We start from the raw sequence: 14,769 nt of genomic DNA on the forward strand, positions 1-14,769 counted from the left end.
ATGCTAGTTTCCCCTCAAATTTAAAATTTTTACATGGGGTAATAGGACAAAATGCCCCCCCAAATTTGAAACCCCATCTCTTCTGAGTATGGAAATACCCAATGTGTGGATGTCAAGTGCTCTGCTTTCGCACTACACTGCTCAGAAGAGAAGGAGCGCCATTGAGCTTTTGGGAAAAAAAATTGTTTGGAATGGAAGTCAGGGGCCATGTGCGTTTACAAAGCCCCCTGTGGTGCCAGAACAGTGGATCCCCCACATGTGACCCTATTTTGGAAACTACACCCCTCACAGAATTTAATAAGGGGTGCAGTGAGTATTTACACCCCACTGGCGTTTGACAGATCTTTGGAACAGTGGGCTGTGCAAATGAAAAATTACATCACTGTACCTCTTATTACATTACGTGAGGGGTGTAGTTTCCAAAATGGGGTCACATGTGGGGGGGGGGGTCCATTGTTCTGGCACTATGGGGGCTTTGTAAACACATGTGGCCTTCAATTCCGGACAAATTTTCTCTTCAAAAGCCCAATGGCGCTCCTTCTCTTCTGAGCATTGTAGTTCGCCTGCAGAGCACTTTAAATCCACATATGGGGTATGTTCTTACTCAGAAGAAATGGGGTTACAAATTTAGGGGGGCTTTTTTCCTATTTTCCCTTGTGAAAATGAAAAATGTAGGGTAACACCAGCATTTTAGTGAAAACATTTTTTTTTTTCATTTTTCCATCCAAATTTGAAGAATTTTCATTAAACACCTGTGGGGTGTTAAGGCTCACTATACCCCTTGTTACGTTCCGTGAGGGGTGTAATTTCCAAAATGGGATCACATGTGGGTATTTCTTTTTTTGCGTTTGTCAGAACCGCTGTAAAATCAGCTACCCCTGTGCCAATCACCAATTTAGGCCTCAAATGTACATAGTGCACACTCAGAGCATTTTACGCCCACATATGGGGTATTTTCGTACTCAGGAGAAATTGCGTTACAAATTTTGGGGGTCTTTTTTTCCTTTTAACACTTGTGAAAATAAAAAGTATGGGGCAACACCAGCATGTTAGTGTAAAAAAAAAAAAAAATATTTACACTAACAAGCTGGTGTAGCCCCCAACTTTTCCTTTTCATAAGGGGTAAAAGGAGAAAAAGCCCCCCCAAAATTTGTAGTGCAATTTCTCCAGAGTACGGAAATACCCCATATGTGGCTCTAAACTGTTTCCTTGAAATACGACAGGGCTCCGAAGTGAGAGAGCGCCATGCGCATTTGAGGACTAAATTAGGGATCGCATAGGGGTGGACATAGGGGTATTCTACACCAGTGATTCCCAAACAGGGTGCCTCCATCTGTTGCTAAATTCCCAGCATGCCTGGACAGTCAGTGGCTGTCCAGAAATGCTGGGAGTTGCTGTTTTGCAACAGCTGGAGGCTCCATTTTGGAAACACTGCCATACAATACGTTTTTCATTTTTATTGGGGGGGACAGTGTAAGGGGGTGTATATGTAGTGTTTTACCCTTTTATTATGTCTTAGTGTAGTGTAGTGTTTTTAGGGTACATTCGCACTGGCGTGTTATGGTGAGTTTCCTGCTAGGAGTTTGCGCTGCGGCGAAATTGCCGCAGCCCAAACTTGAAGCAGGAAACTTACTGTAAACCTGCCTGTGTGAATGTACCCTGTACGTTCACATGGGGGGGGGGGGGCAAACCTCCAGCTGTTTCAAAACTACATGTACTGACAGACCGTGAATGATGAGAGTTGTACTTTTGCAACAGCTGGAGGCACACGGGTTGGAAAACCTTCAGTTTCCAAACTCATTATTTTCCAACCAGTGTGCCTCCAGCTGTTGCTAAACTACAACTCCCAGCATGTACTGATCACCGAAGGGCATGCTGGGAGATGTAGTTATGCAATAGCTGGAGGTACGCAACTACAACTCCCAGCATGCCGAGACAGCTGTTTGGGCATGCTGGGATTTGCAGTTTTGCAACATCTGGAGGGCTACAGTTTTAGAGAACACTGCAAAGTGATTTCCAAACTGTGGCCCTCCAGCTGTTGCAAAACTACAAATCCCAGCATGTCCAGACAGCAAACAGCTGTTTGGGCATGCTAGGAGTTGTAGTTTTGCAAGATCTGGAGGGCTACAGTTTAGGGACCACTATATAGTGGCCTCAAACTGTAGCCCTCCAGCTGTTGCAAAACTACATATTCCAGCATGCTCAAACAGCTGTCTGGGCATGCTGGGAGTTGTAGTTTTGCAACATCTGGAGGGATACAGTTAGAGACCACTATATAGTTGCTAGGCAACTCACCGGCTTCCGTACCATCGAGCTGCACGACGTTGACGCCCGCGGATCTCCGTCGCCCGCCCGGATGGGTAAGTGGATCTTCAGCGCCAAGTCCCCGTCGTTTCCCCGTTCTGCCCCGCCTATTGTGGGTGGGCAGGACGGGGAAAACGGAAGTTAACCCCCCGCCCCCGATCTGCTATTGGTGGTCGCGTCTAGACCACCAATAGCAGGGATAGGAGGGGTGGCACCCCTGCCACCTCACTCCTATCCCTTCAGGGGGATCGTAGGTGTCTTAGACAACCCTGATCCCCCTTATTTTCCGGGCACCATAGACCCGGAATGACCCGGAATCGTGCAAATCGCAAGTGTGAATTCACTTGTGATTTGCCGCGATCGCCGACATGGGGGGGTCTGATGACCCCCCTGGGCATTTGCACGGGATGCCTGCTGAATGATTTCAGCAGGCATCCCGGTCCGATCCCCGCCCGGTGCACGGCAGGGACCAGGACTGCCCATGACGTAACTGTACGTCCTTGGTCCTTAAGACCCAGGATGTCGGGACTTAAAGAAGATATCCCATGCAGCAAAGAAAAAAAAAATACCTAGCCATTCCATAGTATATTCACCTACCACCTCTCTGACATGTTTGTGATTTTTTTTCAGCCCCCCATTCACTGGCTATTCAGCTCATAAATTGCAGTTACTTCCTGGTTATGGTGGCTATGCCTGTGATCTCAAAGACTACATTTCCCTGCATGCACTGCTCACATTTCCTGCCCTCAGCTGCCTGAGCAGAGAGCTTGTTACCACCCCTAACTTATGTTAGTCACTCCCACATAACACTGAGCTCCAATCATAGCCCTATACAGCAGGGTGGCCACGAGGAAACAAAATGTAATCTCAGTGCTCAGAGAGAGGGACCCTGGAGTTGAAGCTGCAGTTTTACACTGTAAAATCACTCCCTCCCCCTCCTCCTCTCAATGAAACAGCTTTACAGTGGCACAATCACCTCCCCCCTCCTCTGCCCTGCACTCCTCTCTCCCCAGTGCTCAGTGTGACAATTCTACTCTCCCTCCCCTCCATTCTCAGTGTGACAGCCCTACGCTCCCTCCCCTCCCCCCTCTCCTCCGTTATCAGTGTAAAAACATTAGCAAGGAGAGGGGAGAGAACTATGATCTGAATCAGCCGACATATAAGCAGTGCTGCTCAGCCAATCACTGCAGAACAGAGGGAGGACAGTGTGAATATTCATCAGATGGGAGGGGCTAAGGCCGAGCTCAGGCAGCTCTCTGCAGCACAGGGGTTTTCTGGGTAATTGTCACGTCACGGCCCCTGGATGCTGCTGATAACAGCCTGAATAGGGGGTCGAAAGTCATGAAAACCTGGAACAGCTGAATTTCCTGTCAGACAGAAGAATGCAGATAAAGCTTGTTTCTAAGCAGCATTGGTAATGGAAGTGATTTACAAACCTGTATAACTTTACCTTCAGCACTAAAAGCTGAACAATTGTTTACTGTGAGACTTGTCCTTTAACGTTACGTCATGGGTCCTGTAGAGGTTAAACATATAAATTTTAGTTATAATTCATTTTTTTAAAGTTGTCAAATAAAAAACCTACATAAATTGGGTATCCTTGTAACTGTATGGACCTGGAGAATAAAGAGTGTGTGTCATTTTTACTGAAAGTGCACTATGTAGGAACAGAAGCCCCCAAAAGTTACAAAATGGCTTTTTTTTCAGTTTCACCCAACAAATCTTTTTTTCTTCTTTTTTATTTTTTTTTGCACCATAGATTTTGTTATGAAATTATTGTTTTTATTACAAAGTACAACTGGTGACACAAAAAACAAGCCCTTATAGGGGTCTGTAGGTGCAAAACCTACATGAATAATACAATAATTTGAAGATCAGCATTTTCTCAACCCTTTAACGTGGGTCACTAATTGGGAAAGATTGTTCCTACAAACATTAATTTGGCTGATAACTGGATCATGTAAAAGGCCCTTAAAGGGGTACTCCGCTGCTCAGCGTTTGGAACAAAATGTTCCGAATGCTTAGAGCCAGTGCTGGGAGCTCGTAACTTCATAGCCCTGCCCCAAAGCTGTCAAGCCCTGCCCCCTCAATGCAAGTCTATGGGAGATGGCGTGATGGCTTTCACGCCCCCTCCCACAGACTTGCATTGAGGGGACGTGCTGTCATGAGGGGCGGGGCTATGACATCACGAGCTCCCGGCGCCGGCTATAAGTGTTCGGAACATTTTGTTCCAAATGCTGAGCAGTGGAGTACCCCTTTAGAAGATAGAAAAACAGAGCTAATTTCTTTTGAAAACAGTTCCATGTCTGTCCCCAGGTTGTGTGTGGTATTGCAACTTTACTCCATTCACTTCAATGGAACTAAGCTGCAGAACCACACCTAACCTGGAGAAAGACAGGGAGCTGTTCTTGAAAGAAATTAACTCTGTGTTTCTATTCCTGGATAACCCCTTTAAGTTTAATATATACAGAGAAAGGCCCTAGTTTATATGTCAAACTTTTTTAGAATACAGTAGTGATGGTGACAACCAAAGGCACATCCTACACAACTATTATATATATCAAATACAAAGGTGCAAGCTGCTGCGGGTGAAATACAAGTGTAAACAAAAGAATTACAGCAGCACACTGCTAGCGCTAAGATATGTGTGTAATATAACACTTTTTTCATTGCAATCCTGCTATAGAGAAAAATAGAGGTTCTTAGCTAACCTTTTGGCCAAATAGTGTGTACCATCCCACCATGATAAGGTGGCCTCATTTGGGATGGACCCTTCACTATGAATATGCCTCTCTTGGGCTAGCAGTAAGCCTACAATTATTATGTTACATATGTTTTGTGCACTCCACCCATTCCACTAGGTGTTTTTAAGTAGGGAATAGCTGGATCTTACATTCCCAGAAACTGTAAGCTTAGTGCTAGCCCAAGTGAGGCATATCTATAGTGTAGGGTCCATCCCTAATGAGGTCACCTTATCATGGTGGGATGGTATACACTATCTGGCCAAATGGTAAGCTAAGAACCTCTATTTTTCTCTATAGCAGTATTCCAATGAAAAAACTGTTAAATTATATATCTTAACGCAAGCAGTGTGCTGTTGTAATTCTTTTGTTTGGACAACAAGAGAAAGATACAGTGCGGTCTCCATTTTGTCTTTTTACATGTGCTTAGAGAGATCATCAGAGGCGTCTGTTCAAAGTATACATGAAGAAATCCTCCCAACATATACCTGCACACTACAATGGCAAATCGAAGACTCCCTTACCTAGGTAGAGAAAGTAAATTATGAAATTGTGATCATTGTAAGATTTTTCTTTTTTCATAATTCCACCAATTGCATTCAACCAATAGATGAAAATCTTAACATGGCAGAATAATTTAGGCCCTGTGCTTTTCCTTTGTGATATAGAATATCTGATACTTGGCATACTTGGTAATGTAAGGCTTGAATGCAGCAGTATAGCTATGGAAACCCATGTCATTAACCAGTAAAGGACCCAGGGAGTACACTTACCTCCTGACACCCTGGTACTTAAGGTCCCAGGATGTAAATGTACGCCCATCGGAATTTCGGTCCCCGCCACGCAGGGGGCAGGGACTGGACCGGGGTGATTGCTGATATCGATCAGCAGGCACCCCACACAAATGCCCAGTATGAATTCACAGGTTGCCATGTACAACTCTTTTGTACTGTCCCAGCACGCTGGCAACACAGGAACATACCTTCAGTTCTAAGATGAAGTCCTAAAGGTCCTGATCTTTGGCAACTGGGAAAGAGCAGGCCGGAGTTCCGAAGAAACCGAAGTTATAGGTGCCAGGATCGTCCCATGCCAACACTTTCCAGGTGAAGTCCCCCCCAATGGAAAGAAGGGACAAACCCAGAAAAAATGCAGAGTGTGTTACAAGAGGGGGATACGGAAGGACACCACCACTAAATGTGACACCCCGATCATCCGGGCCTCTGCATTAAAAACTGCTTCAGGGAGTATCACACTTCCATGCAGTACTAAATTTTCCCTCTTCATTTAAATTTCCCATAATTTGACCCCAATGTACAAAGTCCAGAGTACATTCCAAGTTTTAACCCCATAAAACCACTAAATTGCCCAAAAAAATATTTTATAAAAAAAACCTGATAAGACCTCTGGGGGTATTTTTTTCCAAAAATGGGTCATGGGTCACTGAGTCACTATCATCGGGGACTTTTTTATGTTGCCTAAAATGCGCAGTGCTCTCTTTCCACCTGAGCGGGGGTGCGCATTTGAGGCAACAAGTTAGGGACGGCCACACACATCACATTCCCAGAATGATGATTCAGAGCATAGGGTTTGGCGTGGGCATATTTTTTTTTGTTGTGGCTATGCTCTGGGTCATCATTCTGGGAACATAACCTTTTTTATGATTTTACGTCCCACTGTACCCTGCTTTAGTAATTTAATGTACCCCATGTAATGCTTCTTGAGGGGGGTCCCACTGTTCTGGCTCCATAGGAAGCTATGCAGAAGCTCAAGGCCCCTGACTGCACTCTTGCTCCTCCGAAACCTGATGTGCACCCTCAGAGCTGTTTACGCCCAGATCTGTGGTATGTCCTTACTCCAAAGAAATGTATTTACAAATTTATAGCGACATTTTCTCCTGTCACCACTTGTAAAAATAAAAAATTTGGGGTAACCCCCCCCAGCATTTTAGTGTAAAAAAATAAAAATGTTCCTTTTCACATCCCACTTAATGAACATTTATCAAATACCTGTGGGGTGTTAAGACTCAAGACTAAGACTTGAGGGGTCTAGTTTCCAAAATAGTATGCCATAGTTTTTTTTTTTTTTGCTGTTCTAGCACCATAGGGGCTTCCTAAATGGGACATACCCCCAATATACCATTTCAGCTAAATTTGCTTTTCAAAAGCCAAATGTGACTCCTTCTCTTCTGAGTATTGTAGTTCGCCTGCAGTGCACTTGATGTCAACACATGGGGTATTTCCATACTCAGAAGAGATGGGGTTACAAATTTTGGTGGGCATTTTCTCCTATTACCCATTGTAAAATTTGGGGGAAAACTAGCATTTTAGTGATAAAATAATAATTTACACATCCAACTTTAAGGCTCACTGTACCCCTTGTTACGTTCCTTGAGGGGTCTAGTTTCCAAAATAGTATGCCATGTGTTTTTTTTGTGGGGTATTTCTAATAAGAAGGCCCTTGAAATCCACTTCAAAACTGAACTGGTCCCTGAAAAATTTTGATTTTGATAATTTTGTGAAAAATTGGAAAATTGCTGCTGAACTTTGAAGCTCTCTGATGTCTTCCAAAAGTAAAACCATGTAAATTTTATGATGGCAATATAAAGTAGGAATTGTATATGTGAATCAATATATACCGTATTTATCGGGGTATACCACGCACCGGCCTATAACACGCACCCTCATTTTACCAAGAATATTTGGGTAAAAATAGTTTTTTACCCAAATATCCATGGTAAAATGAGGGTGCGTGTGTGCGCGTGTATACCCCGATACAACCCCAGGAAAGGCAGGGGGAGAGAGGCCGTCGCTGCCCGCTTCTCTCCCCCTGCCTTTCCTGGGGTCTAGAGCCCTGCTGCTGGCCCTTCTCTCCCCCTGGCTATCGGTGCCGCTGCCCGTTCTCTCCCCCTGACTATCAGTGCCGGCGCCCCATTGCCGGCGCCGATAGCCAGGGGGAGAGAAGCGGCGCCGACAGCCAGGGGGAGAGAAGGGGCAGCGGCACCCATTACCGGCGCACCGTTGCCTCCCCCCATCCCCGGTGGCATAATTACCTGTTGCTGGGGTCGGGTCTGCGCTGCTGCAGGCCTCCGGCGTGCGTCCCCTGCGTCGTTGCTATGCGCTGCACGGCGCAGCGCATGACGTCATGCCTAAAAAGTGCGTGTTATACACCGATAAATACGGTAATTTATTTGGAATGTCTATTTTACTTATAAGCAGAGAGCTTCAAACTTTAAAAAATGCTAAATTTTAAATTTTTTCATAAAATTTTTGAATTTTTCACCAAGAAATGATGCAAGTATCGACAAAATTTTACCACTAACACAAAGTAGAATATGTCACGAAAAAGCATTCTCAGAATCAGAATGATAGGTAAAAACATCCCAGAGTTATTAGTGCTTAAAGTGACAGTGGTCAGATGTGCAAAAAATGGCCGGGTCCTACAGTGAAAATTGGCTGGGTCCTTAAGGGTTTAAGCTTCCAGTGCATGTTTGGTGAGTTTTATGCATCAGAACTTGGGGACCCCATTCTGTAACCTTAAAGAGGCACTGTCATTATGAAAAACTTTTTATATTTTCTAGTACTGCTGATAAGATTACTTTTTTCAATTTTACTAAAAAACCTAAAACGAAAATAGCCGCCACTAGGGGTCATCTGTCTTTATGCAGACAGACTACTCTGTATTTTGCAGCATACTGGATACCGTCCATAAAGTGTGTTGGTATCCAGTATAGGAGAACACCATTGCACCACTACAGCCTTCAGCTGTTCCTAAACTACATTTCCCATGATGGGAGTTGTAGTTTTGCAACAACTTGGGGTACAATCTTTGTAAAACTTTGTTTTAGAGCTGTGTATTCACCAGCTGTGTGTCTCCAGCTCTTACAGAACTACAAAGAATGTGTGGGCATGCTGGGAATTGTAGTTTTGCAACAGCTAAAAGCAACACTGCTCTAACATATTGCTTTACAAACACTGCAACTCCAGCTGTTGCAATTCAAAACTACAACTCCCAGCATGCTTGAACAGCCAAAGCTTTCTCTGACTCCTGAATGACAAAGAAGCTGATCTGACATTCAGGAGTCTGTGAAAGTTGAATCACACACATAGTGACCGCTATGTTGATTAGCATCCAGCTTTACTAGGAACAGATAGAAAATGTATGCATAAAAACGACTGTGCAGTGATTTGCAGACTGCCAATTTGCTCCCAGACTGCAGATGAGTAATCCACAGTGAAGGAGAGAGATTGACACGCCCCCTCCATAAGGCAAGAAGAAAAAGCAAGTGAGCAACATATAAATGCTATTTGTTAGGGATATAAAGGTCCTAGTCACACAAACATGATATATTCGGTACTGAGGATTAGGATTAGGTACTGAGTAACATCACTTTTTTTTTTATTTTGCACTATGACAGGTACGCTTTAAGTGGTCTCTACTTTGTGGCCAAGTTGCTGTGGTACCTAACACCTACACTTTTTATTAATACCAGTCACAAGTGTTGTTGAAAGATCTACAGTAAGAGCAAAGAAATTTCATGAAGTGACTTGTTGCAGTGTTGGCACCCTATTACAGTACCACGTTGGAGTTCAGTGAGCTCTTTAGAATGACCCATTCTTTCACAAATGTCTGTTACGCCAGACGGCATTGGTAGGGACCGTGGCAATAGGACTGAATGAAAAAGCTAATTTCAATGGTGGGGCCCAAAACTTGAGTTGGCTATTAAAACAGTTTTTCCTCTGAAAATTGTTTCCACATAGATGTAGCATTAGCCATATTAGGGCTCATTTACATAACAATTGTGCCCTATGCTTCATGTATATGTTGGAAACATTTATGTACCAGAATGCGTCCAATAGACTTTATTGACCTGAATATGGTCAACTAGTCACTACATTTGGCTAATTTCCTGCATGTTTACATGTGTTTTTCAGAACTCAAAAGCACAGCAGACTATACCTCTTGAGACCCAGAAAATACACCTATACTTAAAGGAAAACTGTCATCCAGTTCACCCACACTGAACCCAATACACTGGGTTATAGTCTGGGTGAACAGGAGTCTCTAAAGGGTTCACTTACTTTGTGAAGTTTTGTTGCTGCTGAGTTAGTGTCCTCTAAAGTGTAGTACTTCACCTCCTGTGTTGCGCTCTGCAGGCGTGTCCCCCCCCAGTCTTTCTTTGGGTTCCGGGGAAGGCGCCAAAGTCCGCCCCCCTTGTTGAATATTCATTTAATGCTACTCCATGTCCTAGTGACGTGGAGTTATATGCCCCCTGAGCGCAGCGCTCTGTGTTCTGAGTGCATGCGCTGAATTTTTTACCCAGCTCTCATGTCCTGATAATGTGAGGGCTGTGCTTCGGGAGAGCCGATCTGCGCTGCGTAACTGCGCATGCTCCGGTTCTTCGCTACTCCCGACATCCGGGTGTAGTGAAGGACCAGCGCATGCGCAGTTACGCAGCGCAGAGCGGCTCTCCCGACCCACAACTCTCACGACAACAAAACTTTACAAAGTAAGTGAACCCTTTAGAGACTCCTGTTCACCCTCACTATAACCCAGTGTATTGGGTTTAGTGTGAGGGAACTGGCTGACAGTTTTCCTTTAAGGGATATGGCAAAAAAAAAAAAAAAATATGTAGTCACTTATTGATTACAATCTGGCTTTTTAAGTCAATTGGCCCATGTGTAAAAACATTTCTTCATCCCTACATTCTTAGTGTGTGTACTAGAGATGGGTAAACATCAGTTAGAGACAGTCACTTTATTGTCTAAAACTAAATATACAGCTGGATTCACATTAGCACATAATCAAACCTGCTTGTCTAAGCACTAACTACACTGCTCAAAAAAATAAAGGGAACACTTAAACAATACAATGTAACTCCACGTCAATCACACTTCTGTGAAATCCCACTGTCCACTCAGGAAGCAACACTGATTGACAATCAGTTTCACATGCTGTTGTGCAAATGGAACAGACAACAGGTGGGAGTTATTGGCAAATAGCAAGATACCCCCAATAAAGGAGTGGTTCTGCAGGTAGTGACCACAGACCACTTCTCAGTTCCTATGCTTCCTGGCTGATGTTTTGGTCACTTTTGAATGCTGGCGGTGCTTTCACTCTGGTGGTAGCATGAGAAGGAGTCTACAACCCACCAAAGTGGCTAAGGTAGTGTAGCTCATCCTGGATGGCACATTAATACAAGCTGTGGCAAGAAGGTTTGCTGTGTTTGTCAGCGTAGTGTTCACAGCCTTGAAGCGCTACTAGGAGACAGGCCAGTACATCAGGAGATGTGGAGGAGGCCGTAGGAGGGCAACAACCCAGCAGCAGGACCCCCTACCTCTGCCTTTGTGCAAGGAGGATCAGGAGGAGCACTGACAGAGCCCTGAAAAATGACCTCCAGCAGACCTGTACATGTGTCCACTCAAACAGTCAGAAACAGAATCCATGAGGGTGGTATGAGGGCCCGACGTCTGCAGGTGGGGGTTGTGCTTACAGCCCAACACCATGCAGGATGTTTGGCATTTGCCAGAGAACACCAAGATTGGCAAATTCACTACTGGCGCCCTGTGCTCTTCACAGATGAAAGCAGGTTCACACTGAACACATGTGGCAGACGTAACAGAGTCTGGTGACGCCGTGGAGAACGTTCTGCTGCCTGCAACATTCTCCAGCATGACCAGTTTGACGGTGGGTGAGTAATGGTGGGGGGTGGCATTTCTTTGGGGGGGCCGCACAGCCCTCCATGTGCTTGCCAGTGGTAACCTGAGATCCGCAGACCCCTTGTGAGACCATATGCTGGTGCGGTGTGCCCTGGGTTCCTCCTAATGCAAGACAATGCTAGACCTCATGTGGCTGGAGTGTGTCAGCGGTTCCTGCAAGAGGAAGGCATTGATGCTATGGACTGGCCCGCCCGTTCCCCAGACCTGAATCCGATTGAGCACATCTGGGACATCATGTCTCGCACATGCCATCAAGACAGAGAGTATTTTTTTTATAACTGTTTTTTTATTAAAGAATTTTTCTTTAAAACAGATATTTGAGAATAAGAAAATAAAAGTACATAGAATAATAAACAGAGTCATTACATATTAAAAAGACCAGGTTACAATATGATGACAGAGAGTATTTTATATGACTGATTGCATCCTTTTTTTTTTTCTAAATTGGAATTTTGTTATTGGATTACGCGTGCAGTTTATTCAATAGCCTGTGTGTATCATTGCATTACCGAAAATGACCACTAGTGGTCTCTACAGGCATGCTAATTGAGAAAGAAGGCGACATTTCCAGCCTCAGTGACACGTTCGCTTTGCTGAATATTATAATATGTTATGACAAGTTAGTAATAATGCAGGGACAAAAGGGGGGGAATGTATCATTGGTTTTACCCTGTTTTCTTGTTGTTGATTTTTTTTTTTTTGCAAGATTTGCTGCTTAGAGACTTTTAGAAGCTTTTTCTAAAATGGTCTTGCTATACTATAGATGGTTAACATCTTGCAGTAGTCATGAATTTTTTTATTATGTGTGTCTTGTTGCACAATTTGTCACAAAACCCTCAATTTGTTACAAATATTCACCAGCCCTGACCTGGATTACAAATGTGGCTGTGGACAGCATTTTAAAAACAGTTGCACATTTTGGCGCAACAGATTAAAAAAGTTCCAGAGGAGGAACCATACAAAATGGTGTACTAAAGTGTTAAAAAAATGTGTACTAGCTCCATAACCATCACATGCCATGCGTCCATTTAATACATCTGATGCACGTAAACATTACCACCGCACAAATTATAAATTGATAGATAGAATTGATAAATTCCCCCAAACTCTTTACGCTTTAGGAAAAACGTTTTGAACATATCTAGTGAATTCATATACAGAGTATTTAGAATACATTTGTTTGTTTGTTTATTTGTTTACATTTGTTGCATTTTGTCTTTTTGTATTGTGTCAACAAAATGATCAAAGAGCAGATTCACTATAAAAGTTTGTGGTATAGTATTTAGGGCAGTGGTCTTAAACCGTGGCCCTCCAGATGTTGCAAAACTTCAAATCCCAGCATGCCCGGACAGCCGAAGGCCGAGGGCCATGGATTGAGACCACTGATTTAGGGAAAGTCCCCAGTTGAATCTGCTGTAAAGGGACCCCCGCAGTGTAACACCTCCCCCTCTTCCATGTCATTGGCCCCTCACCCATAGTGAGTCCTTTTTTCCCTGTTATTGGCTGGAAGTGCTTCATGGTCCCCAGCTTATAAGAGGAGGAGTGGGCAGGGGAGGTCATTGATGCTGGCTGTTTCTTGTAAAGGACACATCCTCCTCCAGAGTCCTGACAGATAGAACATTAGGAGCTCTTTACTGCTATCTACTCTAGGGCACTATCTGTCATGGCTGGCACATGCCTACAGTTTTTTGGGTTTGTCTCAAGTTTTATAGGATGGATTGGTGTTGTCGTTGCCACCACCACCAATGACTGGGTGCTGACCTGCGACTACAGCATTAACACCTGCAGAAAACTGGACGAACTGGGCTCCAGGGGACTATGGGCAGATTGTGTCATCTCTATAGGACTCTATCACTGCAAGCCTCTGGCTGACATCCTCACACTGCCTGGTAAGCACCTTGTGCCTCTACAGGGGTCTTTCTAAACTTTTTACAGTGCTAGGGTGCCCATGGACATCTGCCTCCATCCTGCTAGCAGTTCTCTTTAGACAGATAGATACGATTTATTTAGAAATAGATTGATAGATAAATAAATGGACATATATATATATATATATATATATACATATACATAGATTTGATTTAGATAGAGATAGATAGAGATAGATAGATACATAATAAAAAGATTGTCAGATTAGATTTAAATAGATAGAAAAACTAATAGATGGGCGTAGTTGTATAGGTAGATAGCACCCATGCCAGGGTGCTTTCATAAATATCTGCCTTTGGACTGTTAGCAGTTTTTTGTTGTTGTTTTTTTTAGATAGAAACAATAGTTTTAAGTATCTATATACGTCCAGTGATGCAAAATCATAGAATGTTGCAAAATCTTGTAATACCTTCTTTATTGGGCCAACAGTATTTTAAAGAGTCAAGCTTTTAGGAGTCCTTTGAACTTCTTAAAAGAAGGACTCCCGAAAGCTTGTCTGGATAGAATGGAAGATAGCTAGATAGATATGAGCTAGATACATAGATTGATTGATTGATATTGTTAGATTAGATTAGTTATGAGATATATTCATAGATAGATAGATGATAGATAGATAGATAGATAGATAGGCAGACAGATTGAGATAGATAGATAGATATGTGCTAGATATATAGATTGATTGATATTGATAGATTAGATTAGTTATTAGATATATTCATAGATAGATAGGCAGACAGATTGATTTAGATAGATAGGCAGATTGAGATAGACAGATAGATATCAGATAGATAAGCAGATAGAGATAGATACATAGAGAGATAGATAAATATGAGCTAGATATATAGATTGATATTGATAGATTAGATTAGTTATGAGATATATTCACAGATAGATAGATAGACAGGCAGACAGATTGATTTATATACATAGAGAGATATTGGTAGCGATAGATAGATAGATAGATAGATAGATAGATAGATAGAGGATACACGGATAGATAGACAGATAAATAGAGGATACACAGATGGATAGATAGAGGATACATGGATGGATAGATAGATAGAGGATACACGAATAGA

The 14,769-nt window shown here is 43.2% G+C and overlaps 1 protein-coding gene across 1 annotated transcript in view; it reads left to right on the forward strand.

Annotated features, from left to right (window-relative positions):
• Positions 1 to 13,326: 13,326 nt before the first annotated feature.
• CLDN11 (claudin 11) overlaps positions 13,327 to 14,769 on the forward strand; it is a 45,933-nt gene continuing 44,490 nt past the window's right edge. Inside the window, exon 1 of the mRNA XM_056563197.1 lies at positions 13,327 to 13,650. Within this exon, the coding sequence (XP_056419172.1) occupies positions 13,425 to 13,650 (226 nt within the window). The 5' untranslated portion in view covers positions 13,327 to 13,424. The remainder of the gene's footprint in view (positions 13,651 to 14,769) is intronic.

This window comes from Hyla sarda, chromosome 3 (assembly GCF_029499605.1).
Source record: "Hyla sarda isolate aHylSar1 chromosome 3, aHylSar1.hap1, whole genome shotgun sequence".
NCBI classification, from domain to species: domain Eukaryota; kingdom Metazoa; phylum Chordata; class Amphibia; order Anura; family Hylidae; genus Hyla; species Hyla sarda.